We start from the raw sequence: 21,690 nt of genomic DNA, 5'->3' as shown, positions 1-21,690 counted from the left end.
GCATTATTTGTATTTCATATTATAAATATGTCTTGGCTCTTGTTTAAAAGAATTCGGACTTTATAAAATTTACTAGTCATGTTTCAACATTTTTGGCGAAATGAAAAATCCTATGTAGATATTTGTTTCGTTATTAAAAAAAATGACTTCTTTGCGGTTGTGGCTTATTTAGATCAATTTTTTACATTTATTGTTAGCTATACGAAAATATGTAACCTAACTACTTAACTGTTCAAATTGATCCGTTTTATTGTTCTCAAGAAAATTATAAGAAAGTCATCGGTTAAAAAAATGTCAAAATTGAAGAATATTATTAATCAATATTTAGTAGTCTTACTCTCAACTTATTATTTTTTTCAGCAAAGAAAAATTTCATTTCGATCATTGCACTCTAAAATTGTTTATGAATAAGAAACATTTAATAATGTAGCGTCATACAGATGTATGTATTAATTCTTTGTAAAACATGTCAAGTAAAACAGTTTTCTTCCGAGAAAAATAATTTGCATTTACATCTGAAATTTGTTTCAATTCCATGGAACCGCCTTAAAATGAAACTCTTTTTTTTTAAAGATTTGAAAATACTTTAAATTAATGATGTTCTGTGTACCTGACTCATAAATTTGATACAAAAATTCAATTTATTATTGTAAACAATTTTAGGAGAAATCTAAGCGTAAATAATGAAAGAAATGTGTTCAAATCATGATTCTTTGTCTCTGTAGTTATTTGCATATGTGTATTTTTTCTTCCGCTTTAGACAAAAATGATCATTTCTGTTAAATTTGTATTTAAAAAAGCTTACTCTAGTGTTTGAAAGGTTAATAAAATTATTTCCTTAAATTAGTGATGAATAGGATTACAAAAAAAATATTTCAGGGAATAAAATGAGCTTTTGTAAATTAAAATAGAACTACATTTACATAAACAATTATCATTATTTTTTAATTGTTTATGCCTGGGTTTTTCTTTCAAAATTTCTTGCAATAATCAATGAGAATTTTCGATAAACTGAAGTTGAAGTTTATAAAATTTACTCTGGCCGTTTTACAGAATCTACACTCTTTCCCCCTTTCCCCCGCTTTTCCCATTTTTTACAGAATTCCTTCTTCCACGTTTTAATCAAACTTCCCCATTTTCTTGTTTTTCACTTAAATGCAAACTGAATTATTCATAATAGAGCCCAATAAGAAAATTCAACTAATTTTGGTTGAAAGACCATTCTTTTTAATTTCAAAGCCTGCTTTTATATTATAGGTTCAGAATTCATCTATTTTAGTTAAAAATTCTACTAAGTGGTTGAAAGTTGAATTTTGTTTTTAAAAATAAATTTAATTGTTTCAAGATTTAACTATTTTGTTGAAAATTCGTTTTATTTTTTTTGAAAATTAATTTTTAAACTGAAAATTAAGCTTTTAAATTTTTCATTAAGAATTTATCTTTTTTGGTTGGAAACATAACTGCTTGGTTGAAAGTTGAATTACTTTTGTTAAAAATTAATTTTATTTGTTAAAAAGCGAACTATTTTGTTGAAAATTGATTTTTTTTATGTTTGAAAATTAAATTATTTTGTTGGAAATTAATTGTGTTTTTAAATACATTTTTTAAACTGCTTTAACTATTTCATTTTTTGCTAAAATTGGTAATTTTTGGTAGAAAATTGAACAACATGGTAATTTTGTTTTACTTCTTGACTGAGAAATCTTTTCTGGATGAAAAATCAACTATTTAGTTGAAAATTCGTTTTTTTTATCAATTAAATTATTTTTGGTAGAAAATTAACATATTTTTTGATTGAAATATCATTTATTGTATTTCTCGTTGAGTGTACGTTCTTTTGTTGAAAATTTATTTTGTTAGTTGAAGACTGAGTTAGTTGACTAATCTTCGTCTAAAATGTAACTGTTTTGCTGAATATTAATGATTTTTTAAGGAAGAAAGTTAGTTTATTTGGATTGAAAAATCGACTGTTTTTGATTGAAGTAATTTTTTTTAATTCGACCATATGGTTTAAAATTCGTATTTGAAGTTTAAAATTCAACTATATTGTTAAAAATTTCACTATTTTTTTTTAAATAATCTTTTTTTATCGAAAAATTCACTCCTCTGTTGAACATTTGTTTTGTTAGAAGATTCAACTATTTGGTGAAAGTTTATTCCTTTTTGTTTGAAAATTCAAATAATTGGGTAAAAATTCAACTTTTTTCTTGAAAATTCGTCTCTTTTGTAATTAAGTTCAGCGTTGCGACTGGGCCGGGCAATCAGGAATTTGATGAAATCGGGAAATGACAATGCGTTTGTTTTTTAACCGAGAATTATACAAATTTTTAGAACAAGCAAATATGTTCAAGTTTGGTTTTTACTCTTTTTAAAAAGAATTAGTTAAATTATTATGTTTCAATTCTAGTATCATTCAGCTTACAATGTGTAATTCGAAAATCTTTCATTCAAACAATGCCGTATTAAAGATTTAAAAAATTAGAAGCGTTTAAAATTGACAATTTTGAATAAAAAAATTGTTGGTTGATCAACTGAGAATATAAATTATAATGATTTTTAAAATTGAACTGCATTTAATGATTAACTAGTGAATAATAATAAAATTTATTTTACAAGACAATTCGAAATCAGTTTAAAATTTAAGGATTTGTAGATTTCAACGTTAAAAATTAAACCGGTTTAATTAGAAAGTCTTAGTTACGAAACAAATGTGAACGTCCTATTCAAACTTTATAAACTATTTTCGATTGTAAAATAACTTCAAGATAATACATTCATAAATATTATTGATTAAGTATTAATTAATTAATTTTAATTAATTAATTATTATATTAAAATATATTAAATTTGAGATATTATTGAGGAAAAGATTAATTGCTTAATAATCAGAAATATTTGGCTGTTCATTTAAAATCAGTAATTAGAAAACAATTTATACAAAACTAAAAAAGAACTTTGAACGTTACAGTTTTAATTGTTATACGTGAAAACTTTTAATTTTTAAGTAAAAGTTTCCAATTTTGTTATCTAAATAATGATTAAAAATGTTATTCCTAGAAAAAATTCTAGTAAGTTTAACATATATTTCGAAGTTCTGAAAAGATTCAAAATTAATGTGAATTGTGAAATAATTGTTTCAATTAATTTAAATTTAGCGTCTGCGGCTCTGTGTATATCGGCAAAATCCGACTATTCATACCGGAATTTCGGCGCAAACAGCCCAGGATGGCCTAATTTAAAACAAAATATGAATTTTTCATTTTTTGTAGATTTCGAACAAAAAAGTTAGACGTTTGGTAAGAATCATAAAAGGCTTCAAAATAATAAAAAACATTTTCTTAAGATTCTCAGAAAAATTGAGAATGATTTTTTTTAATATTGAAAAATTAATTTTAGGGAATATTTTAAGGAAATAAAATTTGGAAGCATTTTAAGAATTTCTAAATTATTTGGAATAAAAATAATTTAGCTTTTAATTTAAGAAGTATTTAGTTTATAAAAAAATGCCATCGCTCAATTTTTAATGTTTCCAGTTTAAAATTGCTTAGCATGATATGCAGCTCAGTTTTTATTGCTTGAAATTGAAAAATGTTTAGCTTCATAGAGTTTAGAGTTCGAATTTTTAAATTTCATTGACCGTGAAACATGTTTGCGAACTGGGAAATTACTGGAAATTTTTTCTTTCATTAAAAAGGCCACTCTGAAATTTAACTGTTTGGTTGAACATTAATGCTAATGTTTCGTTAAAAATGAATAAATTTGGTTGTTGAAATTAAACTATTGGGTTGAAAAATCATCTTTCTTGGTTGAAAATGAACTTTTTTGTTGAAAATTAATGTTTTTTGCTTTCAGAGAATGTTAAGTTGTAACGTCTGACTTGTCACTAAAAGCGTTAAAGATCAATTTAGAAACAAACATTGTCTTGCATTCAATTATTTATTTTCTAGGCGTAAGGTTTGTTTTTATTCCTAAATGACAAATTTAGAACTGTCAGGTGAAAAAAATTAGGGAATTTTTAAATTGGGATTTTTTAGCAACGCCGTTACATTTTTCCAGGCTCGAAGGTATGACACACGTACAACCATCTTCTCTCCCGAGGGTCGATTGTACCAAGTAGAATATGCCATGGAGGCCATCAGTCACGCCGGAACTTGCCTCGGAATTCTAGCCAATGACGGAATTTTACTAGCGGCCGAAAGAAGAAACACAAACAAGCTCTTGGACGAAGTATTCTTCTCCGAGAAGATCTACAAGCTAAACGAAGACGTTGTGTGTTCAGTAGCTGGAATTACGTCAGACGCTAACGTCCTGACCAACGAATTGCGACTCATTGGTCAGAGATACCTCCTACAATATGGAGAGACAATCCCTTGCGAGCAACTCGTCTCCTGGTTGTGCGACGTCAAACAAGCTTACACCCAGTACGGCGGAAAGAGACCTTTCGGAGTCTCGATTCTCTACATGGGATGGGATCGCCACTATGGATATCAGCTGTATCAATCCGACCCCAGTGGGAATTATGGTGGATGGAAAGCGACCTGCATCGGCAACAATTCGGCGGCTGCAGTTTCTTCCTTGAAACAGGAGTACAAGGAAGGCGAGACGACCTTGAAGGATGCAATGGCTCTGGCTATCAAGGTTCTTTCCAAGACTTTGGATATGAACAAACTTTCTGCAGACAAAGGTGATTTATTTTCAATTAAATCTAGCAGAGTGGCAGTAGAGTTCTTAAAGGTACAAGAATTTATCTTGAGCAAATGCTCTCGAGAATATGCTCGGCATTTAAGCTCGAACAGAGCATTTATAGAACATTTAAAATAATTTAGAGCATTTATTGTTTAAACAAATAAATATCATAATTACTACCAGCGTGGCCATTAGGGTTGGTCCTTTTTTTCGATTTTTTATTCTTCTTGGTCTCATCTCCCCATTTTGTTTGAATGACCAGAGAAATGATCTCCTGAAAATTTGAGCGAAATCGGTTAGTATTAACATGTGGCCCAAAGCACTCAACAGTTTTTCATGCAATTAACATGGGGGAAAAGTACCGTGCAATTTCAATGGGCGATCCCGAGATTACTTTTTTTAAAAAGGTCAAAAAAAGGCCCCTGATTACGAATATCTTGGGTAGGTGTTCGAAATATGGGTCAATTTTTGTTTAAACAATTTTTTAAACCAATTTAATCATTTATAGACAAAATAATTCATAAAATCATTTTTAATATGGCTGAAAAAAATAAAACTTTTTTGTGCCTTGCACTTTTTTCGTACGATGAACCGTTTGGAATGTACAGTGTTATAAACAAATGATTTTTTTAAACAAAATTGCCATATTTGCAAAATGTTACTTCAGAATCTATGATTCAGAATAATTTAAAACTTGTACACTGTCTATATCAAGGATAGATCTCTTAAAAGGAAATAGAAATCTTCCGGTCAAATGAAAACCTTTCTCCTTAGATTGTTGTTAAAAAGTTTTTATTTTTAAGAGGAAACCGTGTAGACTCTTCATTTATTAATAAACAGTCATCCAGATCAACCAGTGTCATAATTTTGCTTTAAATTGTTGCGAAAGCTTTATCTAGCATTATTAACATAATTTGTTGTTCATATATTTTTTTCTAATTTGTTTATAACAATTGATATAAATAGTGACCATCAATTACCAGAATTGACTTCAATTTTTTAAAATTAATCCTTGGCATTTTTTATAAACCTATCCTGCCCTAAAAGCCACAATTTTGAAGTTATTAGCGATCACCTTTTTTATATCCTTCATTTTATCGGTAAGAATTTAATCATCTTGGGTAGCATTTTTCATATTTGACTCTTATTGTTTATAACTATTGCTACGAACTAAAATGCTCAATTAAGAAACGCGTTTTTGTTACTAAAAATAGTTATAAATAATAAGGGTCAGATATCGAAAGTGCTACCCAATATAATTACATTCTTTAAGGTAAAATTAAGGATATAAAAAAAGGTAATCGCTAATAACTTGAAAATTGTGGCTTTTAGGGGAGGGTGTGTTTATAAAAAATACATTGTTTATAAAGCATAAATAAATAATGGCTTGCCGTACGAGAAAATATCACAAGAGTGAAAAGTTTTATTTGGTGCCACAGATTATTAAAAAAATTAAGAAAAAATCGATTTTCTTAATTGGGCGTTTATGTTAATAACAATAGTTATAAACAATAAGGATCATATATCAAAAATGCTACCCATGATGATTAAATTCTTTATAATAAAATTAAGGATATAAAAAAAGTTGATTGCTAATAACTTGAAAATTGTGGCTTTTAGGGAAGGGTGTGTGTATAAAAAATACATTATTTACAAGGCCATAAATAAATAATGGCTTCACGTACGAGAAAATATCAAGCGAGTGTAAAGTTTAATCATGTGTCAAGGATTAATTTAAAAAAATTGAAGTCAATTCTGGTTACTGATGGTAATTACTTATATCAATTGTTATAAACAACTTCGCAAAAGAAATTATGAGCTGGATGACTGTTTATTAATAAATGAAGAGTCTAAACGGTATCCTCTTAAAAATAGCGACTTTTTTAACAACAATGAAAGGAGAGAAGTTTTTATTTGATACGAAGATTTCTTATCTTCCTATCCTAAAGATGTCTATCCTTGATATAGACAGTGTAAAAGTTTGAAATTTTTCTGAATTATAAATTCTGAGATAACACTGAGTAAATATGGTAATTTTGTTCAAAAATCATTTGTTTATAACGCTGTACATTGCAAATGGTTCGCCGTATGAAAAAAGGGCAAGAAGCAAAAAAGTTTTATTTTTCCTCAGCCATATTAAACAATATTTTATAAATTTTTTTGTTCGTAAATAATTAAATTTAAAAAAAAATTATAACTTAATATTAAAAAATTGGTTTATGATTGATTTTTAAATTTTGCATATTTTTCATGTTAGGAAATAAAAATCCAGAGACGTGAATTCGCGATTTGCGCGCGTAAAATTACTGCTAGTATATAATAAAATACATCTCTGCATTTTCCTTTATCAAATACAAAAATTACCTTACTCTACTTATATAATTCAAAGTCAATTGATTTCTTGCCAAAGGGTTTACTGATGCCTCCCATTTTGCGCAATCGATCATATAATTATGTTCAAAACTCCGTTTTGCAAAGAGAGTTAATTTTTTTCTAAACTGGGAGAATGCCAGCAGGCGAAAATTTGAAAAATAGTGGACATCCTGACTACATATATTTTTACAAAAATATTGTAGAGTGAAATAAACATATTCTTTTTTAAATTAGAGAGTTGCTACAGGTTAGGGAATATTAGTTGAAGTTAATTTTATTATTATGGTTAAAATTCGCAACTATTTGATTAAAAAGTAATATTTTTTGTTTGAGGATTCAAACTATTTTGTTGAAAATTCATCTTTTTTGGTTGAATTCAACTATTTTTGGTATAAAATTAAAATCCCTTTGGGTTGAAAATTCAACTGCTTAACTGAAAGTGGAATTACTTTCTTAAACATTTATGTATTTGGTTGATAATTCATCATTTTAGTTGACAAACCTTTTTTTTGTTGAAAATTTAATAATTTTGTTGAAAGTTATGTTTTTTTAGTTGAAAATTTATCTGTTTTAAGTAAAAATTCAACGATTCGTTTAAAATCCATCTTTTTTATAGAAGAGTACTCTCATTAGTTGAAAGATCATCTTTTCGGTTAAAAATTAATTTCTGTGGTTGCAAACTGAAATATTTAGTTAAAAATTCGTTTCTTTTTTTTTTTTATGAAGATTTATTTTACTAAATGAAAATGTATGTACTTTATGTTTGGTAGCAAATTGATCTTCTTAGTTGAAACTTCATGTATTTGGTTCAAAAATAATATTTTGTTACTCAAAGATTCATCTTTTAAGTTGATGTTTGACCTGTTTTGTAGAAAATTGAACTGTTCTATTTTTTGTTAAGAATTCATATCTCTGGTTGAAAAAAAATATTTAGTTAAAAATTCGTTTTTTAAAAAGAAAATTCATATTTTGGGTTGACAATTCCACTGTTTGGCTGAAAATTCATATTTTTGGTTGAAAATTAAACACTGTGATTAAAAATTAATTTCCTTTACAGAAAAATCGTTTCTTTATAGTTGAAAATTAATTTTTTAAACTGAAGATGTAACAAGTCTATTTGTGGTAGAAAATTCATGTTTAGTTGAAAATTGATTAATTTGGCTGAAAACTCGTTTTTTATGTTTTTAAATGTATTTTTCTAACTGCAGATTGAACCTATCTAGTTTTGGCTGGTGAATTTATCTTTTTTAGTTGAAAATGTATATTTTCTTAAAACTACGAGTATCTTTTTGGGTAGAAAATCCATCTTTTGTATATAAAATTGAATTGCTTTTACTGCAAAATTTAATTACTCTATTTTTGGTTAAAAAAATCACTTCTTTTTTTTTGTAATAAAACTATTTTGTTGAAAATTCGTTTTTTTTTTATTTATTTATTTATTGTTCAAAATTTATCTTTTTGATTTGAAATCTCAACTGAAAAGCGTTTTAATTTTTTTTAGAAACAATAATATGTTTGCATTAATATTATTGATCTTCTAGGTGTATAGTTGGTTTTATACCTAGATCTGTAGCAATCCTGAAATAATCCTGAATAATGTGTTTATTATTACCTTGACTTTTACCATTTAAATTAAGCGTCCTTTCCAATTCGAAGAGATATTAGCGAAACATTTCCCCGCGAAATTTAAATACTCTAATTATTATTGATAAATATCGAAAATAAGATTTTTTAAATTCTAATAAAAAATGTTTATAAATGATCATTAAATTATCAAAGAACATAAAGGTTGAGCATATTCTCGAGCATATTCTCATGCTCGTGAGCATTTCTTTGAGCATTTAAACTCTTTAGAACACTAGGCAACTGAATCGGAAATTTCACGAATGTTTAGAAAAAATGTTTCACTATTTTTACACGTATGCTTATTTCTTTTTTTTAATTCAGAAGCTTAATGGAGATTGATTTCATTATGCATACTAAGAAAATATGTAACATACTTAAGTTTTGTGTTAATAGAAATTAACTATTTCCTATATTCCTACTCTAAGAATTTTTCATTGTGGGTATTAATTTTTTGATAAAAAGCGTTTTAAGTTAACCAACTGTAAATATAAATTAATTGGTGATTTTTTATTTTCAACTGTACTTCTAGTAATAAAACTAGAACAATAATTTATTTTACACGACGATTCTGAATCTGTTCAAAATTTAACACTTTACAAAATTTAACGTTAAAAATTGATCTGTTTGAAACTTTATAAACTATTTTTGATTTTTAAATAATTAAAATAATGTATTCATAATCAACCGCTTTTATTAATTTCAAATACTGTTTAATTAAAAATATATATAGTTAGGAAAAAGAATCATTTTTTAATATTTAACAATATTTGACTGTTCATCCAAACAGAGCAGTTACAAATCAAATATTCACAATTAAAGAATTTGAAACTGAATTGCTTGAAATGGAAAGTCTCAAATGTTCTATTTAACAAATTTTTAATTTATAATTGAAATTGTTGAATTTTTATATATGGGTAACAATTGAATATTTTAGGAAAAATTTGAATCATTTTAAGAAACATTTAGAAGTTTTGACAAATCAAAGAAAATGTAGATTTATAAATATTTTGATATAAAATATGAAAGATTTTTAAGGATGTTGAAAGGTTTCAAGATAATAAAAATTTTGCTTAGGATTGTAACGACTTAAAATTGTAATATAATTCAAGTTCTAATTTAAAAAGTTTTCAGTTAAAAAATATGAAATCGTTCAATTTTATCTTTTCTAACTTAAAATTGGTTAAGATCCTATAATTTTGAAAATTTACAAATTCATTGATTCAATCTGCAATTTGGAGTATTGAAAATGATAGCGTGAATTTGTATTATTTTACCAGAAATCTTTTAACCATACCATTTAAAAAAGTTAACAAAAGTTTTATTTGGAAAGTTATATGTGCAGAAATTATTGCCAATTTTCTATGTTTACAGTTTTCAATGAAAAATAGTAATATAAAATCTTCCTTGAAAAAACATTATTTTTAATAAAGTTACAATCTTTTGAAATACCAACAAAAATATTACATTTCTTGGGATTTGGTTAATAGAACACTTATTTCAAATTAAAACAATTACTTCCACGTATATTTTCTCGTTTCGTTTACAGTAAACCTAGTCTCTACTATTCCAAATACAAAAATTCAATTTTTATAGATGTTAATTTTGAATTTTTTTGACTATTTTGATGTAGCCTACGAAGTAAGAAGTAAGTCAACAAATATTTTCACTTTGAAAAAATAGTATTGTACATATTTCTTCCGTTCGAACAGAACTAATTTTATGAATAATACTTCGGATTTTTGTATATAAGTGTCCCATTAATTAAATATAAAAAATGTAATTCATGTTGGCATTTCAAAAAATTCCAAGTTGACCAAAATGATTTTTTTAGAATATGATTTCATATAATACATGCATGAATAAATGAAAAAAAGCAAGACATATTAAGTTTTATAAAATTTTTTCCTTGAAATGCGGTTAAATTTATTGTTATTTTTGTACTCAGCATGTCAAAATAGATCGATATACGACCCAAAAGCCATTAAATAGTTAAAAATTGCAAAGGATTTCAAAGGATTTAAAACATTTCCAGGGGTTTTGAAGGGATATCAAAGATATGAAAATATTTTAAGGGATTTTAGGGAATTTCAAAGAATTTTTGGAAAACTTTAGGGAGTAGATGAAATCGAATGAAATTTTAAAGAAATCAAACATTTTTAAAGGAATTTTAAATATTATCAAAGATTTTAAGAGATTTTACGGGATTCTAAAAGTATCTAGGGGCTTTAACAGCATTAAGCGTTTTCGTACGCTTAATGCGTACACTTTAACTACATTTTTTCAAGTATCTTAAATACTATAAATGAAATCAAAAACTGTGATTTAAACTTCTGAGGAATTACAGCCATTAATTGTAACTGAAATTTTTTTCGATTTATTTTTAAAGAAGGTTCTCGAAGCACCTACGGCTTTGCCGATTATATTCTCATTACGAAACTCACGCTCGATAACTTGTGTCCATTTGAAAAGTTTCATCGAGATAATTGGTAAATCTTGTTAAAATCTACTAAAAACAAATTATGGATCTCTTAAAAAACCAAAATTGCATTTTTTTGAAAATGACACATCTTTTGCAACTTTTGTCTAATTAAGAAATTTCATGATAATAGTTTCGAAAAACATATATTTTATATCTAGTAGAAATTTGGACTGATATTTCATTAGGATAACTTGCAAGTCTTTTTGACGCGTACTTTTTGAATTTTTGTCTAATCGAAAAATTTAACTGACATAGTTCCTAACTATATATTTGATATCTAGTGATGAATTTTAATGAATTTTCGTAATCTTCTACAAAAATATTTTTTTCTATTTTTCTTAACATTTTCAAAATTTTCAAAAGTATATAACTTTTCTAATTTTCATGAAAATTAACAATTTTATTTGGATAAGTTGCAAGTCTTTTCCCCTTCTATAAGAAATTTTGACAAACATTTTCATAATTTGAAAAAAAAATTTTAATTTTGAAAATGCTCTAATTTTTTAAATTGTGGGCTAATCGGAAAATTCGGCTAGGATAGTTTTGAAATATATTTGGCATCTAGTGAACATTTTAAATTAAATTTTTGGATCTATGAAAAAAATAATTTTGTCTTTTTTTTTTAATTTTCACATTTTTGAAAAGTGTATAACTTTTCTAATTTTCATCAAAATTAATAATTTTATTTGGATAATTTGCAAATCTTTTGCCTATCTCTAAGAAACTGTGACAAAAATTTTCATAATTTGAAAAAAAATTGTGAAAATTTTGAAAATGTTCTAATTTTTCTAATTTTGGTTGGGAATGTCTGATTAGCGAACTTAACCTTCATTTTGGGGACCTTCAGAAGTGTATGAAATGCGGACTCGATTGGACAAATCCTTCAAAAGTTAGCGTGGCTATAGCATTTAGATAACCATACATACAGAGATATAGATAGACAGACGCCGACAAAATTTTATGATTTTCGGATTCTGTGCGGGACCAGTGGTATTAAAAAGATTTCAAGGGATTCTAACTGATTTCTAGAGAACTTCAAAGAATAAATTAAATGAAGAAATAAAGAATTGAATGAATCGATGATATTAAAAGAATTCAAGGGATTTCAATGGATTTAAAGAGATGGACGAGTTTTCCAGTGATTTGTATAGGGTCTCAGCAGATTTGAGGAGTTCTGAAAGGATATCAACGGATTTCCAATATTTTAGGGCATTTAAAAAGATTTGAAAAAATTTCAGGCGATTTTCTGGGAGATGTATATTATATACCAGATTTTAAAATAGTTAGGCACTTGATGTGATATTTAAAAAATTGCATAACACTATTTTTCTACTATTTTTCGAAATGTATACTAATATTTTCAATTTCTCAACCGTGCACAACGTCTGCACGCGTATATGAAGAGGAAAAATTGAACTTGTATTTCTTTTACAGTGGAAATGGCGACTTTAACCCGCGAAAATGGAAAGACGAAAACGAAAATTCTGCCAGCTGCTGAAGTGACAGCGTTAATTGCGGAACACGACAGATTAGAAGCGCTTGCCGAGCAAGTGAAGAAAGACAAGCAAAAGTCGTAGTTTATTTGATTTTGCACTTTGCATTTCTTTGCGGATTCGGTTAATAGAAATATTCAATAAATGGAATCTTTTTTTTATTTGAAGAAACTTGCATTTTTTAGATGGTGCAGCCCAAAATATTTATTAAGATTTTCACATAAAAGTACGAGATGTATCATAAGTTTTTAGAAATATAGTTGGAGTACAGGATGTCTACTTAAATCCTAGAAAAAAATTGCCTAACAATTGCAGGTTTTTCCCAGGTTTTCAAGTTTTTTCCAGGTATAACTTTTTATAGTACGGAACCATTGAAATATTTCGCATTCTTTCTAACAATCTACTGGGAATGTTTGACAGTTTCGCGAGGTTATTATGAATTATACTTTTTTTCAGTTTCTAAGGATTCAATTAATATTTTTAAATTAGGAAAGGTTGAAAAATTATATTTCAAGATATTCTTAAATATATTAGCACCATATATTAATTAATTAAACTATACTAAAACATAATTAATCTTTTCTTGAATTTTACTTCAAAGTTCATGAATTTGAATAATAATTCCAACCAATTTTAATTTGATATTTTACTTAAAATTCAGTGGATAAATATTTAGGTAAAGATCATGTGGATACTTTATTAAATTAAGTTTTAGGCGCTATAAATTCCTAACTTTTCAATTTAAAATATTGCATTTTCAACAATGTGTAAAAAATAGTTGAAGTTTCAACCAAAGTAATGCATTTTTAAACAAAACGATAGATCTTCCACAGGAATAGTTAAGTTTTAAACCAAAAAGATGAATTTTTGACTTAGATGATGATTCTCAACTAAGATTAATTTTTACAAAAAAGAGACGAAATTTCAACTAAAAAATATAAATTTTAAACGAAAAATTTAACAGTTTAGTTTTCAATTTAAAAAAATTAATACTCAACTATTGAGATGAATTTTAAACAGGGGTTTGCAGGTACACTTTATCCCAAAATTATATATATTTTTTCAGTAAATATAGAGAGGCAAAATTGCAAACTGGTTAATTTCCAAGCAAAAAGAACGAATTTTTAGTTAAAACAAATTAACATCAAATAAAGAAAAACTAAATTTTTCAACAAATATTTAAATATATTAATATAAAGCTATTTTTACAAATAAAGAATCATTGTTATTCAATTTTATATTGCAATTAAAAAAAAATTAGGCACGCTCGAATTCCTTCCTAGAACTGATGGCCTCGCAGTATCACGTTGAAAGAGGTGGTCGCAGAGTCGAGAGAGGCGACAAAGGGAGCAGTACGCGGGTACTCACGCGTATCTGGTGCGTAATATTATGTACTCTAATTAGAAATGGATAACACGACCCTGAATGTTAACGTTTGGACACTCTGCACTCACGGCCAATCTCACTGCAAGCAATAACCAAAACCGATCAAAATTTCTAGTTCCAGTGTAATAAAAATTCCCTAATAGTTCTAGGTTTTTCAGGTTGCCAAGGTAGGGTAAAAAACCTTGAAATTTTTTTAATTTGATTGGATCTGTTAATGAATTGGCATTTTTATTTAGAAAATTCTCACTTTCAAAAAGATTGCGCACTCGTATCGAGTGCAAGAAGATGCATTTACTCACTGAGGCCAGAAAGATATTGTTCTTTGGCTACGGAGAAAAGGTGTCATTCAAACTGACCTCAATTGGGTTATTAATAAAATTCTAGAATATAAGGAGATTTAGTATCTTCTTTAGTTTCTCGAAATTCAACCAAGGAGACAGGTAAGTTATTTCGATTAACGATTTCTCTTTCTCTATTATTGAGTCTGAGTTTTTTAAATTTTTATTTAGGTCGAATGTACTTTTCTTCAAGGCTCCGTCCAATTTTTGTCTGCATTTTTGTCAAAATGTTAATTTATATTTATAAATGTTTGCAGCGAAAAATTAGGTGGTTTCTGAGAGTTTAAGGGGAGCACTCTAATTAGAGCCTCGAAAAATGGTCGTTTTTTGGAATTTTTTTGAAATAAGAAAACAACACGACAGCTTTATGGTTTTTTGCATATATTTAGGTACATCTATGAACTATAAATTGTTATTTTTACTTGAAGAAAAATATGAAAAATGGCGGCTGTGGAAGCCATCTTCTGAGGGGCTCCCAAAATGCAGTAATCAGACTACAGCCCAGACCAATCATCTGAAATACATGAAACACGTCTCCTTTTATAGGTAAGGGATGTGGTGTGTACTGAAAACTCGCAAATGTTAATAAACATTAAAATTTATTAACAATTTCGTGCAAGAACAAAAAAAATCGGAGTTTTACCTTTTTTTTTGTTATTAGTGACTGAAAAATTGTTTAAACAATTTTTTAAAATGATATCCGAGTTTTAAGCACAAGCGGTGACTTTAATCTACAAAATGAGCCCTCATTGAAGTTCCTAAGTTCAATAGTCTACTCGCAATCGTGATTACCGACTTAAAAACGTGGTTTCGAGAAAAACGCGTTTAAAGTTTTAGGACAGAAAAAAATGTCTTTAATGAAAATACACGGGTAAGATGTTTTAATCATCTATGCCAGCACCATAGAGGAGTCCCTTGCACTCCTCGTGGAAATTTTTTTCCGCCAACAATGCCTTTTTTCTAGAAGTCCGAGCTTCTTTCGTCGATTCGTTGTGGTTCCGGTTCGCGCGGTGGAGTTGTATCTCGTCACTCTCCTTGGCGTACATTTTGCACCGCTGGCCAATTATCAAGCCGAGCTGTTGCATCACCACCAAAATCGCATTGTGACCTACGTTGAACATCCCTGCAGCCATAAATGCGGCGATTTCTATGATTTTTCCACCCGATTACAAATGTTTTGGGCAAAAAATTGGAAAATAATTGTTAGAGGAAGCTAGAAACACGATAGAGATAAGATATGTCCCGTCCGCCGTTGCGACCGTACACGGCGTGGCACGGCCACCTAGCGCGGCTCAGCGCGCTCCGGTTCCTGGAATAATAACTCGGAAAATATTCTCAGTACGACCTTCAAACTTCGGGATTATTTTCTAGGATAGTATAGCTATCGATTAAATAAAAAAATCGATTTTTTGAAGGTTCTAATTAGAGTGCTCCCCTTAAGCTGTTTCGTTTTTTTCTTTGTCATTTTTTCAATTATTGAAACGAATTTTGTAACATTAGCTAATTTAATGGAACATACTGTAATAAATTTTACGATTATTTTTTAATTTAACTGTGGAATAATTATTTTATAAATTCAAATTTGAAGTTATAAAACGGAATTTATATGGAGACGGATTGTATAAATTCTGGTATCAATGATTGTTTGTAGTATTACAGAATCGGAATCAGGCCCCCTAAACTGCAATGCACTTGACCGTAACCGTGATAACGTTTCGCAGTTCTGCACTGCTGAGGGCGCTAAAATACAAGACACCCTCACAAAATCCTCTGTCACTGATGTACCGACTACAAGCTCATTAAAGCGGTCAAGAAGTTTAAAAGCCACCCATAAAAATAAATAAATATTTATTTGCTAGTGGGACGAAGAAAAGAAAATCTATTTGCTAAAAGCCATTAAAAAAATTCCGTGGAAAATAAACATTCGTTTAGCAAACTATCACGGAAAATGGGAGGGAGGGTGTATACAAATTGGTAAAAATGATAAATTTTGTAAGCCCGGCCCTAACCTGGAATGTTGTATTTGTGTTGGAATTACATTAACGATGATAGCCCGATTTTCCACACTCGGGGTGTTCGGATTACAGGAGAAACCGAGACCGTTAAATATTAGTTTGCAATTTTTGTAAAATTTATCGCGAGATCACAATAACCTCTATATCAGTATTAATTTTGATGTTTTCTCCCCGATTGTTCCGTGTTCTTGCGCTAATAATAACGGAATAGAAGCTTCTAATGTGTTCCCTAAGGGTTTAAAATTTTTCTTGTACCTTCTTCCTCATTCCTTTACACACGCCCCACAGACTTACTTGATGGTGGGAGGGGGGTCTACAGTTTAAGGTGGTTTTCGAATCACCAAGAGCAACAGCTTTGAGTACTTAGAGAACCGTTTTCTTCAGAGGTACCGGTCCCCCCACTCTCCGGAGATGAACAAAAACACTCTTGCTAGACTAGTGTTCACCGCATAGGCCGCCGAGGCTCTTCAAGAGTGCGAGGCCGGAATCTAACCCACAAGCGAACGGAGAAGGTCCAAAGTCTACGCTTTAGCCCCCACGACAATCGTCCCACTTTCGCTAATAATAATGATAAAAATAATAAATAAAAATAATATAATAATAGTAAAAAACAACAGGCGTCTCTCAGATGGAGGCGATGTTGCGTGATTAGATACATAAAATTAAATAAGAAGTTCACTCCAAAAGTTAGGGATTTTGCTCGAAACTTACGGAAAGCAAATTACACGCTTAAAAAGTGCAAACTGTTAATCATTAACCCTTGAGACTCCGCACGCCCTGATAATCTAATTTATCACGAGAATCATTAGCAAATCGATTCTCAAGAGAAATTAGAAGAAAGGGAACTATGTAGGAGCTGCAAATTCAAAATCAAAAGAATAATGCTCTTTCAGTTTTAATTTTTTTTCTTGAGCAAGTCTCACATGTGGTAACAGTTGTAGAATGTTTTCTATGTGCAAATTGTTTACATTTGCAAATTGTTCATGGCGAAAGAGCAGCAGTTCAAACGGTTCCATAGCAACAGGTCGAGGGATGGCAGGAGCCGTGCCACCCAAATCTAGGCCGTTATGAGTACACATGAAATTAACGAAAAATGCGGTCCACGGGACCGCCGCGCGGAGTCCTAACGGTTAAGGGCATGTGATACTTACAGTTTCCCCGCCTTTTTTTCTACGAAAATGAACATTTTTAAAAACTGAATTAGGAGATGCTATAAAATATCATAACGGACGTTCCCGGACTCTTTTTTGGGGGATATAATAACAAAAAAATTTATTGTGCTAAATAAAAATTCTATGCATGTGCATTATTTGGAGGTTACGTCGTTTTTCATCTCTGCCTTTTCCATAATCAGGAAATTATTTATGAAATAAACTTTTTTTATTGCCTGCAAACAAGGTTAGTTCCGAGAGATTAGTTACTATGTTTATTTGTTAGTCCAAAGTTTTCGGCCAAAAATATTGTGTAGTTTAAAAGCAATGCTCGGGTGAATTTTACCACACATAATCTCGAAATATACACGCACGCTGTTAGCAATATCAACAATTTTTTGATAAAAAAAAATTTTAAAAAAGTGTGCGGAGACGTCCGTTAGCATGTTCGCTATCATTTCCCAGATTTTGAAGGCAAAATATTTCTTATCCTAGGAGAAAAGCCGGGGGAATCTAACATTAAAAAAATCGATACTAATTCCTAAACGCTATGCAAATTAATCACATTTTGTTAAATTAAAACTTTTTAATGAACCCACAAAAAAGTGTGTGGGGACGTCTGTTAGCATGTTCGCTATCATTTCCCGAATTTTCAAGACAAAATATTTATTATTCAAGAAAAAAAGCCGGGGGAACCTAAAACTGGTTAAATCGACAATTTTCTAAGTATCACATGCCCTTAAGCAGCACTAGACGCAAAAAATAAGAGCATGAAGTGGCTTCAGGAAAATTCCACCTATCTTTCTCTCTCGTTCAGCAAAACGTCATGTGCCGTTGGAACTAAGAACTTTCCAGCGCCAGGGCTAGATAAAGTCAACAACTTTTGGTGGAAGAAGTTCATTTCTGCGCACCAACATCTACCACGCATATTTACTAGTTTCTTTAACGGACAACAACCCATCCCGCAGTGGTTAGTGAAAGGACGCATGGTACTGATCCTTAAGACCGGAGATTTGTCAAGTCCAAAGAACTACCGGTCCATACCTTGTTTAAACACTAGCTACTCGCTATTCACTGGCACCTTCAAAGAGAGGATATTAACATCTATCGAGGCGGTATGGAATGTAATAGTTGAACAATGTGGATGCAAGAGAGGGCTAGCAGTCTGCAGGGAGATCCTGTTAATAGACACGTGTATTACCCAGGATTCCATCAGATATAGACGCAATCTATCCATGGCTTGGATTGACTGCCGGATGGCATTCGATAAGACGACACGAACCATGAGCTATACTTATCAAGCTTCTCGAGTGCCTGGAGGTGCATCCAAAAATATATGTATGAAGGAGCGTATGCTTTTGTGGCGAACTAGAATTGTCATAACATTTGACAAAATACAAGTGACCACCAGCTATGTCACATATAAGAGGAGTCTTTCAAGGAGACTTTCTAAATCCGATATTTTTCTGCACCTCCCTCTTACCTCTATCTAATGTGCTCCTATGTAAAAGCTCTGGAGACATATGTGGGCCGCCGAACAGAAGAGAATTTAAGGTCAACCACCTTTTATACATGGACGACATTAAACTATTTACCTCTTAAAAGGAGGACCTTATCATCCTTGTTGTGGTAGTAAATAGGTAATCTACGGCGATTTTCATGAGCTTTGGACTGGACAAGAGTGCCTGCGTCCACCTACACAATGGAAGACTATAAACTACATCATCGCGTGACGATCAGGATGTTCAACTTTTAATTATGAAATACCTTTCAACAGCTTGCTAATAGAGAAACATATGCATATTTTGGAATGACATAAGCGGAAACCCAAAATGTACTTGTTAAAAAATGTGGGCTTTTGAATTATCTAGGAAGATTAAGAAACCGAAACCTTGCGAGAGACATTGTGCCTTGAAAAATTGGAGGGCCGTACATACTTCAAAACATTTCTTATGTATTCAATGTAGAATCTTTCAGAGCTCCACTCATAAACTGGAGATCGTGGAAAGCTCTGAATTCGAAATAATTCGTATGCGAAATGAACGAAAGACCCTTGGAAGTATATTTGCAGCGTGCTCGATCTATTTCCTGATTGGTGTGCTGAACGATTTCTCCGATCATTTCGTCAGTTATAAAGAGAGAAAACAATTCCAACGGGCCCGTTTTACATTGTGCCTCCCTTCTTGGCCCTGGTTTTCCTGTAATTACGTTAGTAGCAGGAACTCTCGCCAATTTAGAACGTACTGGCTTATATCTCCAAATGGTTTCCTGATCCTTGCCCAACTCAAAGTTCCTTTCGAAGTCGTTCTCGTCGGGAAAAGTCGGACCTCTTTCGTCCTCAACCTCTTTATCACAATCGAACATATCCTCCATATCGTCGTCAGACAAGGTTGCGTCTTCGTGCTCCGATGCACCATCTTCAACGTCTTCGTCTATATTGCTTTTCTCGAGAGATTGTTGTTGGATTTCTTCGAAAATTGCTTCAGGAGTAGAAAAGATTTTTTTGAACGCCATTTTCCTAAAAAAAAATTAAGAGCTCATAATAGGTATATGCCTGGCGGACGGAATGAACGGAGAGGGTACGCTACAGTGTACCCTCATCGTATCCCTATAGTATCCTTTTTGTATCATGCAAGAAAAACTAGAAAAAAACAGCAAGATGAACATTTAAGTTATTGCAATTCGGATTCTTCGTTAAAATTGACGTTAGAAGGTCACGAAGTAATTGCAATAGTTTTTTTGCAGCGTTAAAAATATCAAAAAACGTCATTACTTCCGCTGAAGGCAATTTCAGGCACACCCGCAGTCGCTTAAATAGTATGCTGATACTGAAAGACGATGCGTTTGAAGTCGCCTTCAGCGGAAGTAATGACATTTTTTAGTATTTTTTAAATCTTTTAACGTTGCAAAAAAAAACTTTTGTAATTAATCCGTGACCTTCTCACGTCAAATTTAACATAGAATCCGAATTGCTATAATTTAATTAATCATCTTTTTGTTTTTTGGAGTTTTCGTTGCATGATACGAAAGGATACTATAGGGTTACATGGAGGACTAAAAGGGAAGGGTTACATAGTTGAATATCATGTGGAAAGGGATGAAATTCATTGAAATATCTAGTGCATAAATTCTACGGAGGGTCACACCACATTTACCACAAGGTGGGGTGTCTCCTCACCCCAGTGATTTTGAAACACATGACGAATGATTTATGGTATAATATTGTTTCTAAAGTATTTCGCAAAATAATTCAATTATCAAAGGACTTTTTCAATCATTTTCTGCTCAATTATAACGAGAAAATTCCATTTCTTAGATTTTTTTCAGTTATAGCAAACACAAAGGCTATTTACACAGTCCGTAACACATAATATATTTAATAAAGGATAATAAATGATTAAGTAACTTCTTGCAGTAACGTTAATAATATATTGACCAAAAAATGCAGTTTCATAAACATCAGAATAAAAAATAGCATACATAGATACTTAAAAACATGAAAAAGATACGTATCACATATTCCAAATACCCAGAAAAAAGAATCCATTGAAAAGACAACTCTGTGAATTGCGTATCTGTCATTTAAAGATTCAGAAAGTTAAAATAGAATCGGTCTGCGACTATGTGAATCGGTCATTTTCTCAAGCAGCTTTGAATCTGCCATGTACTGCAATGACCATTTCAAGCAAGGTTATATTGAATCGGTTTCCTTCTTTTTGAATGAGACCGACATTTTTGGGGTTAAGCTGCCATATTTCACACGATTTTTTAAATTTATGAATTATCGAAAGATTAAAAGAAATCATGCGCAGATCTACTAGACTCCTTTTGCTCTTTCAGTTATTAGTCTTTTACGGCATATAAGTTAGTTAAGAAAATTATAACGACTAAAAGTCTTTAAAAAACAAATCGGCGGCAATTGGGAATTCCAGTGACAGATACGCAATTCAAAAGTCTTCGAAACCCATTCAACAGAAGTGAATGGATTTTTGTTTCCTGGGTAGCACAGTAAAAATTCATATTATGGCTTCTCTAAACATCTGTAGCATGACTTAGTGACCCTCATCCATTTCCACGTACAAAGGACAACTAAAGAGGAGGCTATTGAGATCCCTACCCCCTGAGACGCTCTAGGCCTAGCTC

General features: G+C 30.4%; 1 protein-coding gene across 1 annotated transcript; it reads left to right on the top strand.

Moving 5' to 3' along the window:
- Positions 1–4,058: 4,058 nt before the first annotated feature.
- LOC117180321 (proteasome subunit alpha type-4-like) lies at positions 4,059–12,828 on the top strand. Its single transcript, XM_033372759.1, has 2 exons — positions 4,059–4,684; positions 12,599–12,828. Exons 1-2 carry the CDS (start codon positions 4,126–4,128, stop codon positions 12,739–12,741), a joined length of 702 nt encoding a protein of 233 aa, XP_033228650.1. The 5' UTR covers positions 4,059–4,125; the 3' UTR covers positions 12,742–12,828.
- The last annotated feature ends 8,862 nt before the right edge of the window (positions 12,829–21,690 follow it).

Source organism: Belonocnema kinseyi, chromosome 9, assembly GCF_010883055.1.
Source record: "Belonocnema kinseyi isolate 2016_QV_RU_SX_M_011 chromosome 9, B_treatae_v1, whole genome shotgun sequence".
NCBI lineage: Eukaryota > Metazoa > Arthropoda > Insecta > Hymenoptera > Cynipidae > Belonocnema > Belonocnema kinseyi.
Note: the sequence above shows the minus strand (reverse complement) of the source record. Positions and strands in the feature narration are given on the sequence as shown.